Source organism: Entelurus aequoreus, linkage group LG28 (genome assembly GCF_033978785.1).
Source record: "Entelurus aequoreus isolate RoL-2023_Sb linkage group LG28, RoL_Eaeq_v1.1, whole genome shotgun sequence".
Classification (NCBI taxonomy): domain Eukaryota; kingdom Metazoa; phylum Chordata; class Actinopteri; order Syngnathiformes; family Syngnathidae; genus Entelurus; species Entelurus aequoreus.
In genome coordinates, this window is record NC_084758.1 from 24,165,937 (window position 1) to 24,181,393 (window position 15,457).

Here is a 15,457-nt window from a genome sequence, read left to right on the forward strand (position 1 = left end):
CTAATAACACAACAGAGACTTAAGCCTGGTTTATACTCTCGTGTCACGTAACTTGCCAGTGTTTTACACCTAACCAGTGTTTTTCAACCTTTTTGTAGCCAAGGCACATTTAGTATATATATATATATATATATATATATATATATATATATATATATATATATATATATATATATATATATATATATATATATATTTAATATATATATATATATATATATATATATATATATATATATATGTATATATATGTATATATATGAATATGTATATATATATATATATGTATATATATATATATGTATATATATATATATATGTATATATATGAATATGTATATATATATATATATGTATATATATATATATGTATATATATATATATGTATATATATATATATATGTAATACACATATATGTATATAGACATATATATATATGTATATACATATATATATATATACGTATATACATATATATATATATATACATATATATATACATATATATATGTATATATATATATATACACATATATGTATGTATACATATATATGTATATACATATATATATGTATTTAAATGTATATACATATATATATATATACATATATATATGTATATACACATATATATACATATATATATATATATATATACATATATATATATATATGTGTATATGTATATATATATATGTGTATATGTATATATATATATAAATATGTGTATATATATATATATAAATATGTATGTATATGTATATATATATATGTGTATATATATAAGTATATATATATATATGTATAAATATGTATGTATCTGTGTATATATATGTGTATATGTATATATATATGTATATATATATGTATATGTATGTACATATATATATGTATATGTATATGTATATATATATATATATGTATATGTATGTACATATATATATGTATATGTATATATATGTATATATATGTATATATGTGTATATATGTGTAATATATATATATATATATATAAGTATATATATATATATACATACACATATATATTATGGCTATATAACTGATAGTTATTATGATTAAACATTAAGAGTATGAGAAAATTCGACTCCTACCTTGTTTACTTCTGTGATGACTCTCTTTAAAGTTTTGTCATCAATCAGAAATATCAAGCAGCTAAAAGCCAAACATGGATAAGTGTGGAGAGTGTTTTGCATTTTTCCCTACATGCCTTGCAATGGATTTAAATAGATTTAATATAATTTTTTTTAAGATGATGGGATGTTTTTTTTAACAGCCACAGAGTTCAGTGAGCATGTTGTGTTATGTGTGTTGACCTTTTGTGCTGCTTGAATTGTTTTTTTTGCACCATGACTAGGAAAGGTTGTTTGGATTGGGTCATATAAGTGATTGCTGTGCTTGAACTATTTGGAAAGAACATAGTTGACAATTTGCCACCTGTCCAAACCTTAGTTACTTATACATTTAATATGAAAACACGGTCAGGTTGCTTATTTGAAGTGTACGCTTTTGGACCACCCTGTTCTAGACAAATTAATAGATTAATCTATTCCACTTTTATTCGTGGATATTCCGGAGCCCTGCCTGCATTGAAGGATCAGTCAGATCCGCCCCGTCGGCTCCACATCCGACCCACAGTGCCCCCGTACCAGGTGTGTGTGAGTACCTTGGTGTCCAAGCGCTGCAGGTAGGAGCAGATGTACTCGATGCTGGCTCCGAAGGGGTGCACGTGCAGGAATGTGGAAATGATCCCTGAGGAACAAACAAAACAAGTTCAGCCGCTGGATTCCATCCATAGTGTGAACATCTACGTGGCCCCGGTGTGTCCGCCACTGAGTCTTGGGCGAGATGTCGCCGGGGCCTCGTCACAGACCACCCCCCCCCCGCCCCCCCGGCTGAGAGTAGACATCTGCTCGCGCTAACACACACGGGCTCTCGGGGAGCGATCGTACAAGCACCGTGTGCTTATATACCCGCCGCCTGCGGAGCGTCATGTCCACCTTAGCTAGACAAGCCAATGGCGGACCAAAACCCAGCAGCCGGGGTGCGTTAAATACCTCGTTTAGAGATAAAAGGGGAAAGCGATTAGAAACGGAAGCAATCTGCAATCTGTTAATCCTCATTCTCCACACTTGTATAAATTCCATGGACAAGGTCACACTCAAGCACTTCAGAGATCTTTTTTTCCTAAAGCTTAGCCAGCACATGATATCAGCAGCAGACAATATCTCCTGCTACTTTTCAAGCCTGTGGAAGAGCACCACAGACTCTTTGTTGACGACTCCAAATCAAATGACCTTTGCTCTTAGTCCTTCCTGGAAGCATCCGTCTTTTGTGTGTGGTGATTGGGTTTAGGTCTGGGCTCTCGTTGGGACATTCCAAAACTAGGGGTTGTGCCACATGCGCGTGTTTACCTTTCTCATTTGAATCGATACAGTACCAATTTCCCGTGCCTGGTAATCCATACCAGTACCAATTTTTCGTACTTTTGTGTGTGTTAGTAAATGCTAATTGATTAAATAAAATGTTTGATACAACATATTTCATTTGCAAGTATTATATAGTTTATTATTAATTATTATTATTATTAGCTTGGATGATTCCTTAAAATGTTCCAGTTCCATTCACACATTTAAAAAACACTTTAAGACCAATGTCGTGGAAAAATATATCACTCTTGAATCAACACAGTAGTTAATACTATGATCAATGTTAATTACAAACTAAATGTGGGATATAAAAAATAATGGAAGTATAATTGTTTGTATATGCCGTATTTTTCGGACTATAAGTCGCAGTTTTTTTCATAGTTTGGCCGGGGGTGCGACTTATACTCAGGAGCGACTTATGTGTGAAATTATTAACACATTACCGTAAAATATCAAATAATATTATTTAGCTCATTCACGTAAGAGACTAGACGTATAAGATTTCCTGGGATTTAGCGATTAGGAGTGACAGATTGTTTGGTAAACGTATAGCATGTTCTATATGTTATAGTTATTTGAATGACTCTTACCATAATATGTTACGTTAACATACCAGGCACGTTCTCAGTTGGTTATTTATGCCTCATATAACGTACACTTATTCAGCCTGTTGTTCACTATTCTTTATTTATTTTAAATTGCCTTTCAAATGTCTATTCTTGGTGTTGGCTTTTACCTAATAAATTCCCCCCAAAAATGGGACTTATACTCCAGTGCGACTTATATATGTTTTTTTCCTTCTTTATTATGCATTTTCGGCTGGTGCGACTTATACTCCGGAGCGACTTATACTCCGAAAAATACGGTATTTGTTCTGTTGTGTTACGGCGCTGATGTTCTCCCAAAATGTGTTTGGTGTGGGTTTACAGTGTGGCGCATATTTGTAACAGTGTTAAAGTTGTTTATACGGTTACCCTCAGTGTGACCTGTATGGCTGTTGACCAAGTATGCCTAGCTTTCTCTTGTGTGTGTGAAAAGCCGTAGATATTATGTGACTGGGCCGGCACGCAAAGGCAGTGCCTTTAAGCTTTATTGGCGCTCTGTACTTCTCCCTACGTCCGTGTACACAGCGGCGTTTTAAAAGTCATACATTTTAATTTTTGAAACCGATACAGATAATTATGAAACCGATACTGATAATTTCCGATATTACATTTCAAAACATTTATCAGCCGATAATATCCCTACTTGGCTGCCATGTTTTTTCAACCAATCTTGCACGTGTTTACCTTTCTCATTTAAATCGATACAGTACCAATTTCCCGTGCCTGGTAATCCATACCAGTACCAATTCTTGGTACTTTTGTGTGTGTTGGTAAATGCTAATTGATTAAATAAACATTTTTAGGCAACATTTAGAAATGATCTCCGAGTTTCATTTGCAAGTGTTATATAGTAGACTGCAGCACGGTGGTAGAGGGGTTAGTGCGTCTGCCGAAGGTCCCGAGTTCAATCCCGGGCTCGGGATCTTTCTGTGTGGAGTTTGCATGTTCTCCCCGGGTACTCCGGCTTCCTCCCACCTCCAAAGACATGCACCTGGGGATAGGTTGATTGGCAACACTAAATGGTCCCTTGTGTGTGAATGTTGTCTGTCTATCTGTGTTGGCCCTGCCATGAGGTGGCGACTTGTCCAGGGTGTACCCCGCCTTCCGCCCGAATGCAGCTGAGATAGGCTCCAGCGACCCCGAAAGGGACAAGCGGTAGAAAATGGATGGATATCATCCATATTTGAATTCCTATCTACATTGATTTTGAGTCATTACTATTTTCCGAGCAATGCCTGTTTTAAGAAACGGCCTGCATGGCATCTTTCTGTTAATAGAGTCAACATGGCAACTTTTTCTCCTTACTCTTTTATATTTTTAATTAACATTTTTAAAATGTGCCGCACCATTAAAAAAATGTGGTCACCCCTGTCTTAGAGCCTCCATCATATCCCAACATCTTACAACAATGAAACTAATAACTATAATAATAACAATCATTTGTTGGGTCTTACCGACGAGCAGAGCTTCCCTCTCTGAGTGGACCGGACTTGTCTGCCTCTTCTCGGTCGGACCTTCCTTCTCCTGAGTGCAGGACACCAGCTCCTGCCAACACACACACACATGGCATTGCATGAGGAGACAATCAAAACAAGGAATATGAAGTGGAAGGCGTGCTGGCGGCACATCATCATTCGTGGCGGGAACAATGAGGATGGGATAATGAGGCGAGGGAGGGTACTTTGCCTGGAGCTACTCTTCTGTTGGCGAGATGAAATGTGCACACACACACACACACACACACACACACACACACACACACACACACACACACACACACACACACACACACACTGTGTACTTGGAAAGAGGATGATCAAACTGCTTGTTTCCTATCTGTGACAGGTGGCAGACAGAGCGAGGAGTGTTTGGCGTCCTGTGTAACATTGTGTGTGTTTTGTAGGCTCTGGCCTGTGTGCACCAGCCCAATTCTGTCCCACTTTGGGTGCAGCCTGATTTATTTGGTGAGGGCAGTGGCTGCTGGGACCATGCAGGGGGAGGAAGGTCTCACACTCACATTGGCTTGATTGGCGGCTTCCTCGCCGCCGACACTCTCGTCCTGATCGGATCCCTCCAGCTGCAACATATCAGCAACATGTGAGCAAGTGGAGGAATGGACTCATCATACAATGTCAATAACCTACAACAATCCCTGCTCCTAACAAAAACAATAAAACAAAAAAAATACAAAAATTAGGGGTATTTTACTTGAACTAAGCAAAATTATCTGCCAATAGATCAAGAAAATTCGGCCTGTCAAGACTTTCCAAAACAAGTAGAATTAGATAGCAAAAATACCTTAAAATAAGTATATTCTCACTAGTAACAAGTGCACTTTTCTTGGTATAAAAAACAAAATTAAACCTTTTTGTTTGTTGTTTGTTAAAAATATTCTTAAATTAAGTAAATGCTAGTGCCATTATCTTGACATAATAATATGCGCTCGGCATCATGATTTTAGAAATTGTTACTTTAAAAAAGTAGTTTTATACTTGTGAGTGTTGATGACACAGCTTTGCAACAGTTGATATTCTAATGTCATCAAATCTCAGCAACAAGCTGTAATATCTTACTGAGATCATTTAGGACCAAAACACTTAAAACAAGTAAAACACTCTAACATAAAATCTGCTTAGTGAGAAGAATTATCTTATCAGAAAGAAAATAAGCAAATATCACCCTTATTTGAGATATTTAATCTTACTTAGATTTCAGTTTTTGCAGTGCAGTTTGCCGACTCGACGGAAAATGCTCAACAGCTACCGCGCTAGCAACCAGCGAGGACACAATTTAACAATACGAGCAAGAAATAAATCTTGGGAAAAAATCAGTAGACGAGGACGCAAAATAGAATAATAGTAGCCTGCATGCTTATTTTCTCGTTTTTTAGCCCCCAAGCTGCTCTAACCTGCTCGGTGGCCTTGTGGTTAGAGTGTCCGCCCTGAGATGGGTAGGTCGTGAGTTCAAACCCAGGCCGAGTCATACCAAAGACAACGTGCCAACTTCACTGGTTTTGGGGTTTGTATATACTGTGTGTGTGTGTGTATATATATATGTATATATATATATATATATACAGTATATATATATATATACAGTATATATATATATATATATATATATATATATATATATATATATATATATATATATATATATATACATATATATACACATGGTAAACCTTTATATATATATATATATATATATATATATATATATATATATATATATATATATATATAGGGGTGCACAACATTTTTTTATATATATATATATATAGGGTTATATATATATAGGGGTGCACAAAAAAATTTAATAAATATATATATATGTATACTGTACATATATACACATATATATATATATACATATATATATATATATATATACATATATATACATATATATATATATATATATATATATATATATATATATACATACATACATACATACATACATACATACATACATACATACATACATACATACATACATACATATATATATATATATATATATATATATATATATATATATATACTGTACATATATATATAGGGGTGCACAAAAATGTTTAATATATATATATATATATATATATACTGTACATATATATATAGGGGTGCACAAAAATGTTTAATATATATATATATATATATATACTGTACATATATATATAGGGGTGCACAAAATAATTAAAAAAAAATATATATATATATATATATACTGTACATATATATATAGGGGTGCACAAAATAATTTAATAAAAAAAAATAAAAAATAAATAAATATATATATATATATACATACATACATTATATACAAAACCCAAAACCAGTGAAGTTGGCACGTTGTGTAAATGGTAAATAAAAAGAATACAATGATTTGCAAATCCTTTTCAACTTATATTCAATTGAATAGACTGCAAAGACAAGATACTTAGCGTTCTAACGGGTAAACGTTGTAATTATTTGCAAATATTAGCTCATTTGGAATTTGATGCCTGCAACATGTTTCAAAAAAGCTGGCACAAGTGGCAAAAAAGACTGGGAAAGTTGAGGAATGCTCATCAAACACTTATTTGGATCATCCCAGAGGGGAACAGGCTAATTGGGAACAGGTGGGTGCCATGATTGGTGATACTTGTAAGAAACTTACTTTAGTTGTCGCCATGGAGGCGAGGATTAGTGATTTAGAAGTAGCTAATACACTGCAGACTGCGGCTGGACGTTAGCCGCGAGCCATGTTTTAAAGCACCTCTTCCTGAGGGCGTTTCAGTGTTATAACTTCACCAAAAAAGGAACTTATTGACAACTTAATAAAAATGGTGGACTCACGCAAAGCTCTTTGGGTAAAGTGCTACCATATATGGAGATATCTGCTGTCATAATTATGCAAAACACGTCACTCAAGTCTCAAAATCCAAGCGGCTCGTTTGGAAGAAGGCAAGATTGTTTTATAAATATGTCCGTGGTTTGATTTCACATTTCCGGGCCTCTACGGGGATCCCTAATACACTACAACAGGTTTTACATAACAGGACCCCTTTAGAAAAAGGACTGCACTCTGCATGCAGGCCCATAATTAAAAAGCAGGGTACAATCCACATGGTAAACCTTTATGGTAAGCAGGACTAACACAAATCATTGTTGTTAGCTGTTTGGTTCATTGTTGTTATTAATAAAGTCTGTTCTGTCCAGTTTACTTGACTATATGTGATGGCAATGCATTATTTGTCTGCTCTTTCTGGCCCTGCCTATAGGTGGTGCTGTTGGAGTGGACTAAGCCCACACCGAGTGTGGCCCGCCTACTTTTGCAAAGAGTTCAACAGAGTAAATCCATGAAAATGTGTCACTAGGAGTTGTAAAATTAGTTAGAAGGTAAGCATTCCAGTTTATTAGGGGCCGATTTTAGTAGCAACCTTTTTAGTGGGAATAAACTGCTGTTGACGCAGCTTTTTTTCTCCTTTAATTACAGATAAGCCGGTGTACATTTTAGCACTCCGAGTCTTGTGGTAGTCGCGGCTGCCTTTTAAAGGCCGCTGGAGCTCTGGTCATGAATAAAAGGGTGACAGCAGCTTGAGAAAATAAAGAAAACTAATTGAAACCTACTAATTCTAACTTCAGCTCGGGCAAAATTGACCTAAACATCGAACATCTTACAAAATAACCTTATTTTACACTCAATCTAAAGCAGGGGTGTCAAACTAATTTTAGATGGGGGGCCACGTGGAGAAAAATCTACTCCCAAGTGGGCCGGACTGGTAAAATCACGGCACGATAACTTAAAAATAAAGACAACTTCAGATTGTTTTCTTTGTTTAAAAATAGAACAAGCACATTCTGAAAATGTACAAATCATAATGTTTTTGTTTTTTTTACACTTACATGTTGCGGTTTATAGTATTCTATTTTTATTTGTCGTTATTTATACTTTCTGAATAAATGATGTGATAATGTTCATCAGTCAACTCATTGGTGTTCATTTTCAATCTATCAAAATCAAATTACAGGATGTTATTTATGTAGTTCGTAGTTATGTAGTTATATTTATGTAGTTTGATCATTTTCCTCGACTGATGTACTAACATGTGGTTTATTTTGTACTTATGTAGCATCATCTACAAAGAATTGCTATTTTGCCATCCAGTGGACACATTTAGAACAGCAGTTTCTTTCATTCAAACATTTCAGGTTCATTTTTATACTTAGCAAACCCCTCCCGCGGTCCGGATAAAACCTGTTTGTGGGCCTGATCTAAGGCCTTATACAGCGTGTATTTAGTACGACTCGCATTCAATTCTTGTTGACACTTTGATGTGATTGTTAGATTGTGAGGCACTTTTTTCAAAGTTCGGGATTTCTTTATCATTGTTTTTGTAACCAACCCCGGTAAGCACAGGATTTCAACTAATCTAGGGTTGTACGGTATACCGGTACTAATAAAGTCCCAGCATTTAAGATTCCCCTCCTCTGACACATTTTCACACGGGTAAGTCAGCCGTGTAATTCTTGAATCTCCGGCTCTTAGCTTTGTATGGACTCATTGATCCTTTACAAAGTGAGTTCGGAGAGGAAGTGACGCCAGAAAGACCCCGTCCCACACAGGAAGTGACGTCAGAAAAGAACGCGCCACAGCGGTTTGGTAACTCGGAGCTAACCACTGGAAAGATGGAGGCGAGTCATCCAGACATGCCCGTGTTTCTCCTTCCGTCTGTACAGACGCTTGTGGAAATCACACATGAATACCTTAAGACAGGGGTGCCCACACTTTTTCTGCAGGCGAGCTACTTTTCAATTGATCAAGTCGTGGGGATTTACCTCATTCATATATATAATTTATATTTACTTATTTATGAAATATATGTTTTTGTTAACAAGTTAAAGGTGTTTAATGATAATGCAAGCATGTTTAACACATATAGTTAATATTGTTAACAAGTTAAAGGTGTTTAAAGATAATACAAGCATGTTTAACACATATAGTTAATATTGTTAACAAGTTAAAGGTGTTTAAAGATAATACAAGCATGTTTAACACATATAGTTAATATTGTTAACAAGTTAAAGGTGTTTAAAGATAATACAAGCATGTTTAACACATATAGTTAATATTGTTAACAAGTTAAAGGTGTTTAAAGATAATACAAGCATGTTTAACACATATAGTTAACATTGTTAACAAGTTAAAGGTGTTTAAAGATAATTCATGCATGTTTAACACATAGTTAATATTGTTAACAAGTTAAAGGTGTTTAAAGATAATACAAGCATGTTTAACACATATAGTTAATATTGTTAACAAGTTAAAGGTGTTTACAGATAATACAAGCATGTTTAACACATAGTTAATATTGTTAAAAAGTTAAAGGTGTTTAAAGATAATACATGCATGTTTAACACATATAGTTAATATTGTTAACAAGTTAAAGGTGTTTAAAGATAATGCAAGCATGTTTAACACATATAGATTCCTTTCTTTCACGAAGACAAGAATATAAGTTGGTGTATTACCTGATTCTGATGACTTGCATTGATAGGAATCAGACAGTGGTGCTGATAACGTCCGCATTTTCAAATGGAGGAGAAAAAAAGTCCTCCTTTCTGTCCAATACCACATGAAAGTGGTTGGTTTTTGGCATCTTATTTGTCCAGCTTCCGTACTCCTTTGTATACACTTTACAAGAAATACATTGGCGGCAAACTCCGTAGCTTGCTAGCTTGTGCACGCCAGCTTTCTGAGACTCTTATTTTGTTAGCGCAGGCAGGATGAAGCAGCGCTTTTCTTGTGCAACTGTGCAGTCGGTCTTTGGAGTTTTGACGACAGGTACGACGCCAGTCTGTTGAGATAAAAAGTGTTTCTCGCCTTCCTGTCTGTAATTTTTTCTTAATAATGAGCTGGCAGCAGCCAGCGTCATCTCAGAAAACCCTCGGGTGTCGTGAATGTCAATCAAGTGACGAAAGTGACGTCATAGTGAAGATTTATGATCGCTCATTTTTAGGACTATTTTTTGAATGCCTGGCTGGCGATCGACTGACACACCCTCCGCGATCGACGTAATGGGCACCCCTGCCTTAAGAGAAAGCGATTGCAGCTATCTGGGATACAACACTTCTCAGACGGCAAGAGAACTTTCTAATGTTCGGCCGGGTCAGCTGTGATTCTACTTCGTGAAAAACTTTGTCCATTTGTCGAAGGAGAGAAAACGACAATGCGCGCTCCCGTGGATGTGATAAAAAAGGTAGCGTGTGCTTTGTATTACCTTGTCATCGAGGGAAGACTAACTACGGAAAACATTGAATGCATTTGGACTGGCAAAGCGGACTGTATCAGTTATTGTCCGCCATGTATGTCACGGACTCAACGTCTAGGTCCAGAGTATATAAAGTCACCAAAAAGGAATGGACAATGAAGGTGAAGACAAAAGAGTGAGGAGTGTCTTGACCAGATATTTAGATCCCTAGTTTGATAGATGTAAAATGTTCTTTATCACATTGTTTACGTGTCTAATAAAGATTTGATTAATTTATGATGGCTCAGGTGTGATTCACTACAATAGGGCCCCGCAGCACACTGGATTCCAGTTAATTGAAATACCACAACTAGGGATGTCCGATAATGACTTTTTTGCCGATATCCGATATTGTCCAACTCTTAATTACCGATACAGATATCAACCGATATATACAGTTGTGGAATTAACACATTATTATGCCTAATTTGGACAACCAGGTATGGTGAAGATAAGGTCCTTTTTAAAAATAATAATAAAAAAATAAGATAAATAAATTAAAAACATTTTCTTGAATAAAAAAAGAAAGTAAAACAATATAAAAACAGTTACATAGAAACTAGTAATTAATGAAAATGAGTAAAATTAACTATTAAAGGTTAGTACTATTAGTGGACTGTATCCCTTGCAGACTGTATTGATATGTGAAGTGAAGTGAAGTGAATTATATTTATATAGCGCTTTTTCTCGAGTGACTCAAAGCGCTTTACATGGTGACATATATATACAGATATATATTGATATATAATGTAGGAACCAGAATATTAATAACAGAAAGAAACAACCCTTTTGTGTGAATGAGTGTAAATGGGTGAGGGAGGTTTTTTTTGGGTTGGTGCACTAATTGTAAGTGTATTTTGTGTTTTTTATGTTGATTTAATAAAAAGCAAACAAAAAAACGATACCGATAATAAAAAAACGATACCGATAATTTCCGATATTACATTTTAAAGCATTTATCGGCCGGACATCTCTAACCACAACACTGGATATTGTTCAGATAAGTTACATCTAAGAAGTTGCACACAAAGCAACACTGGAGGTGACTATGACGTGCGCACTTTCCGCGCATGCGTACTACGTCGCGTTGTGCCGGCGGACGAAGGGGGGCGGGGCTCTTAAACTGTGGCATTGTGTGTGTGTGTGTGGCAGGGCCGGCCCGTGGCATAGGCCGTATAGGAAAATGCTAAGGGCGCCGTCCATCAGGGGGCGCCACGCCAGTGCCACAAATGTTGGAGAAAAAAAAAAAAAAAGTTGGTACTATTATTTCTAAATACAAAAAATAATCCCACGTTAATTAAAATGCAAAGTTAAGCCTATTTAATAGAAATATTATTTGTTACAACATTACGCCCCCCCCTCCCTTCCCGTATCATGACTCTTTTTGGACGTCACCTCATCAAAAAATCAACACAAGATGTCAAAACGGCCAAAACTGTCAGGTGCCCAGGGAAGAAAAAATAGAAAAGAAGAGAAGGAGAAACGAGAAAAAGACAGAGGTAGTTAACGTTAGCCTACATGAAATTATTTGTCTGTTACAGAATGTGATAGTAAACTGGCTTTTTAGCATTGAGCTAATGTTACATGATTCGGCAATTGCTAATCAATAAATAGCTAGTTCTGTTTTAACGTCGGGTTAATATTGTGGAGGGGGCTAAATTGTTATGGAAAATAATAATGTAACGTTAGGTAATTACAGTACTCCCACCTTACATTCCTCAGAGACATTTGTATTAGATATTTTAAGCAGGTGTTTTTTGTTTACATTGTTATTGCCTTCTGGTTAGCTAATGTTTGCCCTGCAGGTAATAGTCACTTTTCCACCCCTTTATATATTAGGTATAGTTGTAAGTCTAGTTGTTAAAGTGCACATCATTAATGTTAATTAAGCAATATCACATGAGAGGGAATGCTGTTTTTTAATTTGAGCACTGCTGTGATTCGGTTAAAGATAATCATAACATAACATTCTCATATAATATTTTATACTGTTACTTTGCATTCTGCTATTCAGCATTTCACTGTAATGATGACAATAAATTGATATTCATTTTTTATTTTTTGTATTCATTTATTTATTCACATTTTTTTTTTATCTTGTTAACTATTCTGATTGTTAATTTGCTTTCTTTAAGTAAAAAAAAAGGTCAAAGACAAAGCTATTCGGTTTTTTGTGAGTATATACACTTCACTGCCGATGTGGGGGGGCGCCACCTAAAATCTTGCCTAGGGCGCCAGATTGGTTAGGGCCGGGCCTGGTGTGTGGACGCGGATAAGGTTAGGTGGGATTTACCTTAGTGTAAACGGGGCCTAAGTCTCCAAAAAAGAACATTGTTTACAAACAAGTGGGCTAAACTACATTTGTATATTGAAAAGCGGCCTTGCATGAACACCTCCTTGTTTCAGCGGGTGGATGAGAGCAGAAAGCAGCGTGGACATCAGTTGAAAGAGTTATTCCTTCGCTACAAAGTTGCACTGAAGTGTTTTTTCGGGCAGTTAAGCAAGCACAAACAAATCAATACGTAACCTCTTGCTCTCCGCCAATGTACCAGACGCCATTGCAGTGCGGGATAATGAGCAGGAGCGGCGGAACTGAAAGGTGTGGAAGTCAATGTAAAATATATTTGGTAAGGACAATGAAGCATCTTGATGATGTGTCGGGAATGGTCGTCGATGGCTGGAAAGGATCTCCTCAACATGACAAATCACCCAACAAGTGGCGCTCTCAGGCAAACACGCCCAGAAATGGATTTTTCTGTCCGGATTTAATGAGGCTGTCTTTCACAATTCACGGGATTTAATTAGCATATTTCACGGAGCGGGGGTTGCTTTTATAAAACAAAACAAAAAAACCCATCACGCTATTGACACGCCTGTCAATCGGCTTGACCGGGAAAAAGAAGGCAAGCTGCTGTAAAATCTCTGTAGACTGTAATGTCGCCTCGCCAGCCGCTGCTCTCACATGCATTAGCCAATGGGCTGGGGGGGGGTATTGGAAATATGAGGCCGAAACACGAGTCAATGCAACACCGTATCGAGCGTCAGTCTATGCTCACTACATCGATTTTGCGCCGTTCAGATGGGAAACGGGTCTTAATGGCGGCAGCATGAGGAACAAAAAGGTGATGCCAGGACGGAGCGGGACTGATGACAGCCGACTGAAGTTTGGGGGCGGAGCTAATGAGCTTGTTGTTTGCCCCCAGCCCGCTAAATTAGGGTGCAGAAATAATGAGACTTGACATTCAATAATGCACCTTCAAGTCTGGGGTATCGTCTATCATCTTGCTCTCATTGTATCGTTTGTCCTTTCTGACTTGCTGTACTTGATTTCTCTCATGATGATCCCTTCAAGGCAAACTCTCTAAAAATGTTAAATAAATACAATTACAAATGTCCGATAAATGCTTTAAAATGTAATATCGGAAATTATCGGTATCGTTTTTTTAAAAATTATCGCTATCGTTTTTTTTTGTTTGTTTTTTATTAAATCAACATAAAAAACACAAGATACACTTACAATTAGTGCACCAACCCAAAAAACCTCCCTCCCCCATTTACACTCATTCACACAAAAGGGTTGTTTCTTTCTGTTATTAATATTCTGGTTCCTACATTATATATCAATATATAGCAATACAGTCTGCAAGGGATACAGTCCGTAAGCACACATGATTGTGCGTGCTGCTGGTCCACTAATAGTACTAACCTTTAACAGTTAATTTTACTCATTTTCATTCATTACTAGTTTCTATGTAACTGTTTTTATATTGTTTTACTTTCTTTTTTATTCAAGAAAATGTTTTTAATTGATTTATCTTATTTTATTTTATTAATTTGTTTACAAAGGACCTTATCTTCACCATACCTGATTGTCCAAATTAGGCATAATAATGTGTTAATTCCACGACTGTATATATCGGTATCGGTAATTAAGAGTTGGACAATATCGGAATATCGGAAATCGGCAAAAAAGCCATTATCGGACATCCCTAAATACAATATATGGAAGTGATATCCACAGGAGTCAAACTCAAGCCTTTTCTTCGTAATTGTATTCAATTTGTCATTTTGTACTGTAAGCAATTTTATATATTTTAAACTTGATCAAATATTGCAACATGAATGAATGTATGATCCAAACATGTTCTGTTCAAATCAAAATAAGTACTTAAATATCTGCTTGAGTCATGATTTTAAGTAATTTATCCATCAAATTGTAGTATTTTAGTATGGGGAACATATCCACCATTAATTAGTTGCTTATTAACATGCACATTAGTAACATATTGGCTCTTAATTGGTCATTATTAAGTACTTATTAATGCCTTATTCTGCATGGCTTTATTATACAACCAGTATGCCATTAACTACCGTATTTTTCGGACTATAAGTCGCAGTTTTTTTCATAGTTTGGCCGGGGGTGCGACTTATACTCAGGAGCGACTTATGTGTGAAATTATAAACACATTACCGTAAAATATCAAATAATATTATTTATCTCATTCACGTAAGAGACTAGATGTATAAGATTTCATGGGATTTAGCGATTAGGAGTGACAGATTGTTTGGTAAACGTATAGCATGTTCTATATGTTATAGTTATTT

The 15,457-nt window shown here is 35.8% G+C and overlaps 1 protein-coding gene across 7 annotated transcripts in view; it reads right to left on the reverse strand.

The window, feature by feature from the left end:
- Positions 1-15,457, reverse strand: part of enox2 (ecto-NOX disulfide-thiol exchanger 2) — a 491,895-nt gene that overhangs the window by 7,141 nt on the left and 469,297 nt on the right. For all 7 annotated transcript variants that reach the window (XM_062039950.1, XM_062039943.1, XM_062039947.1 and 4 more), the window contains 3 exons: positions 5,072-5,131; positions 4,509-4,599; positions 1,687-1,772 (listed from right to left, as the gene is read on the reverse strand). In XM_062039950.1, coding sequence (XP_061895934.1) covers positions 1,687-1,772; positions 4,509-4,599; positions 5,072-5,131 — 237 coding nt within the window. The remainder of the gene's footprint in view (positions 1-1,686; positions 1,773-4,508; positions 4,600-5,071; positions 5,132-15,457) is intronic.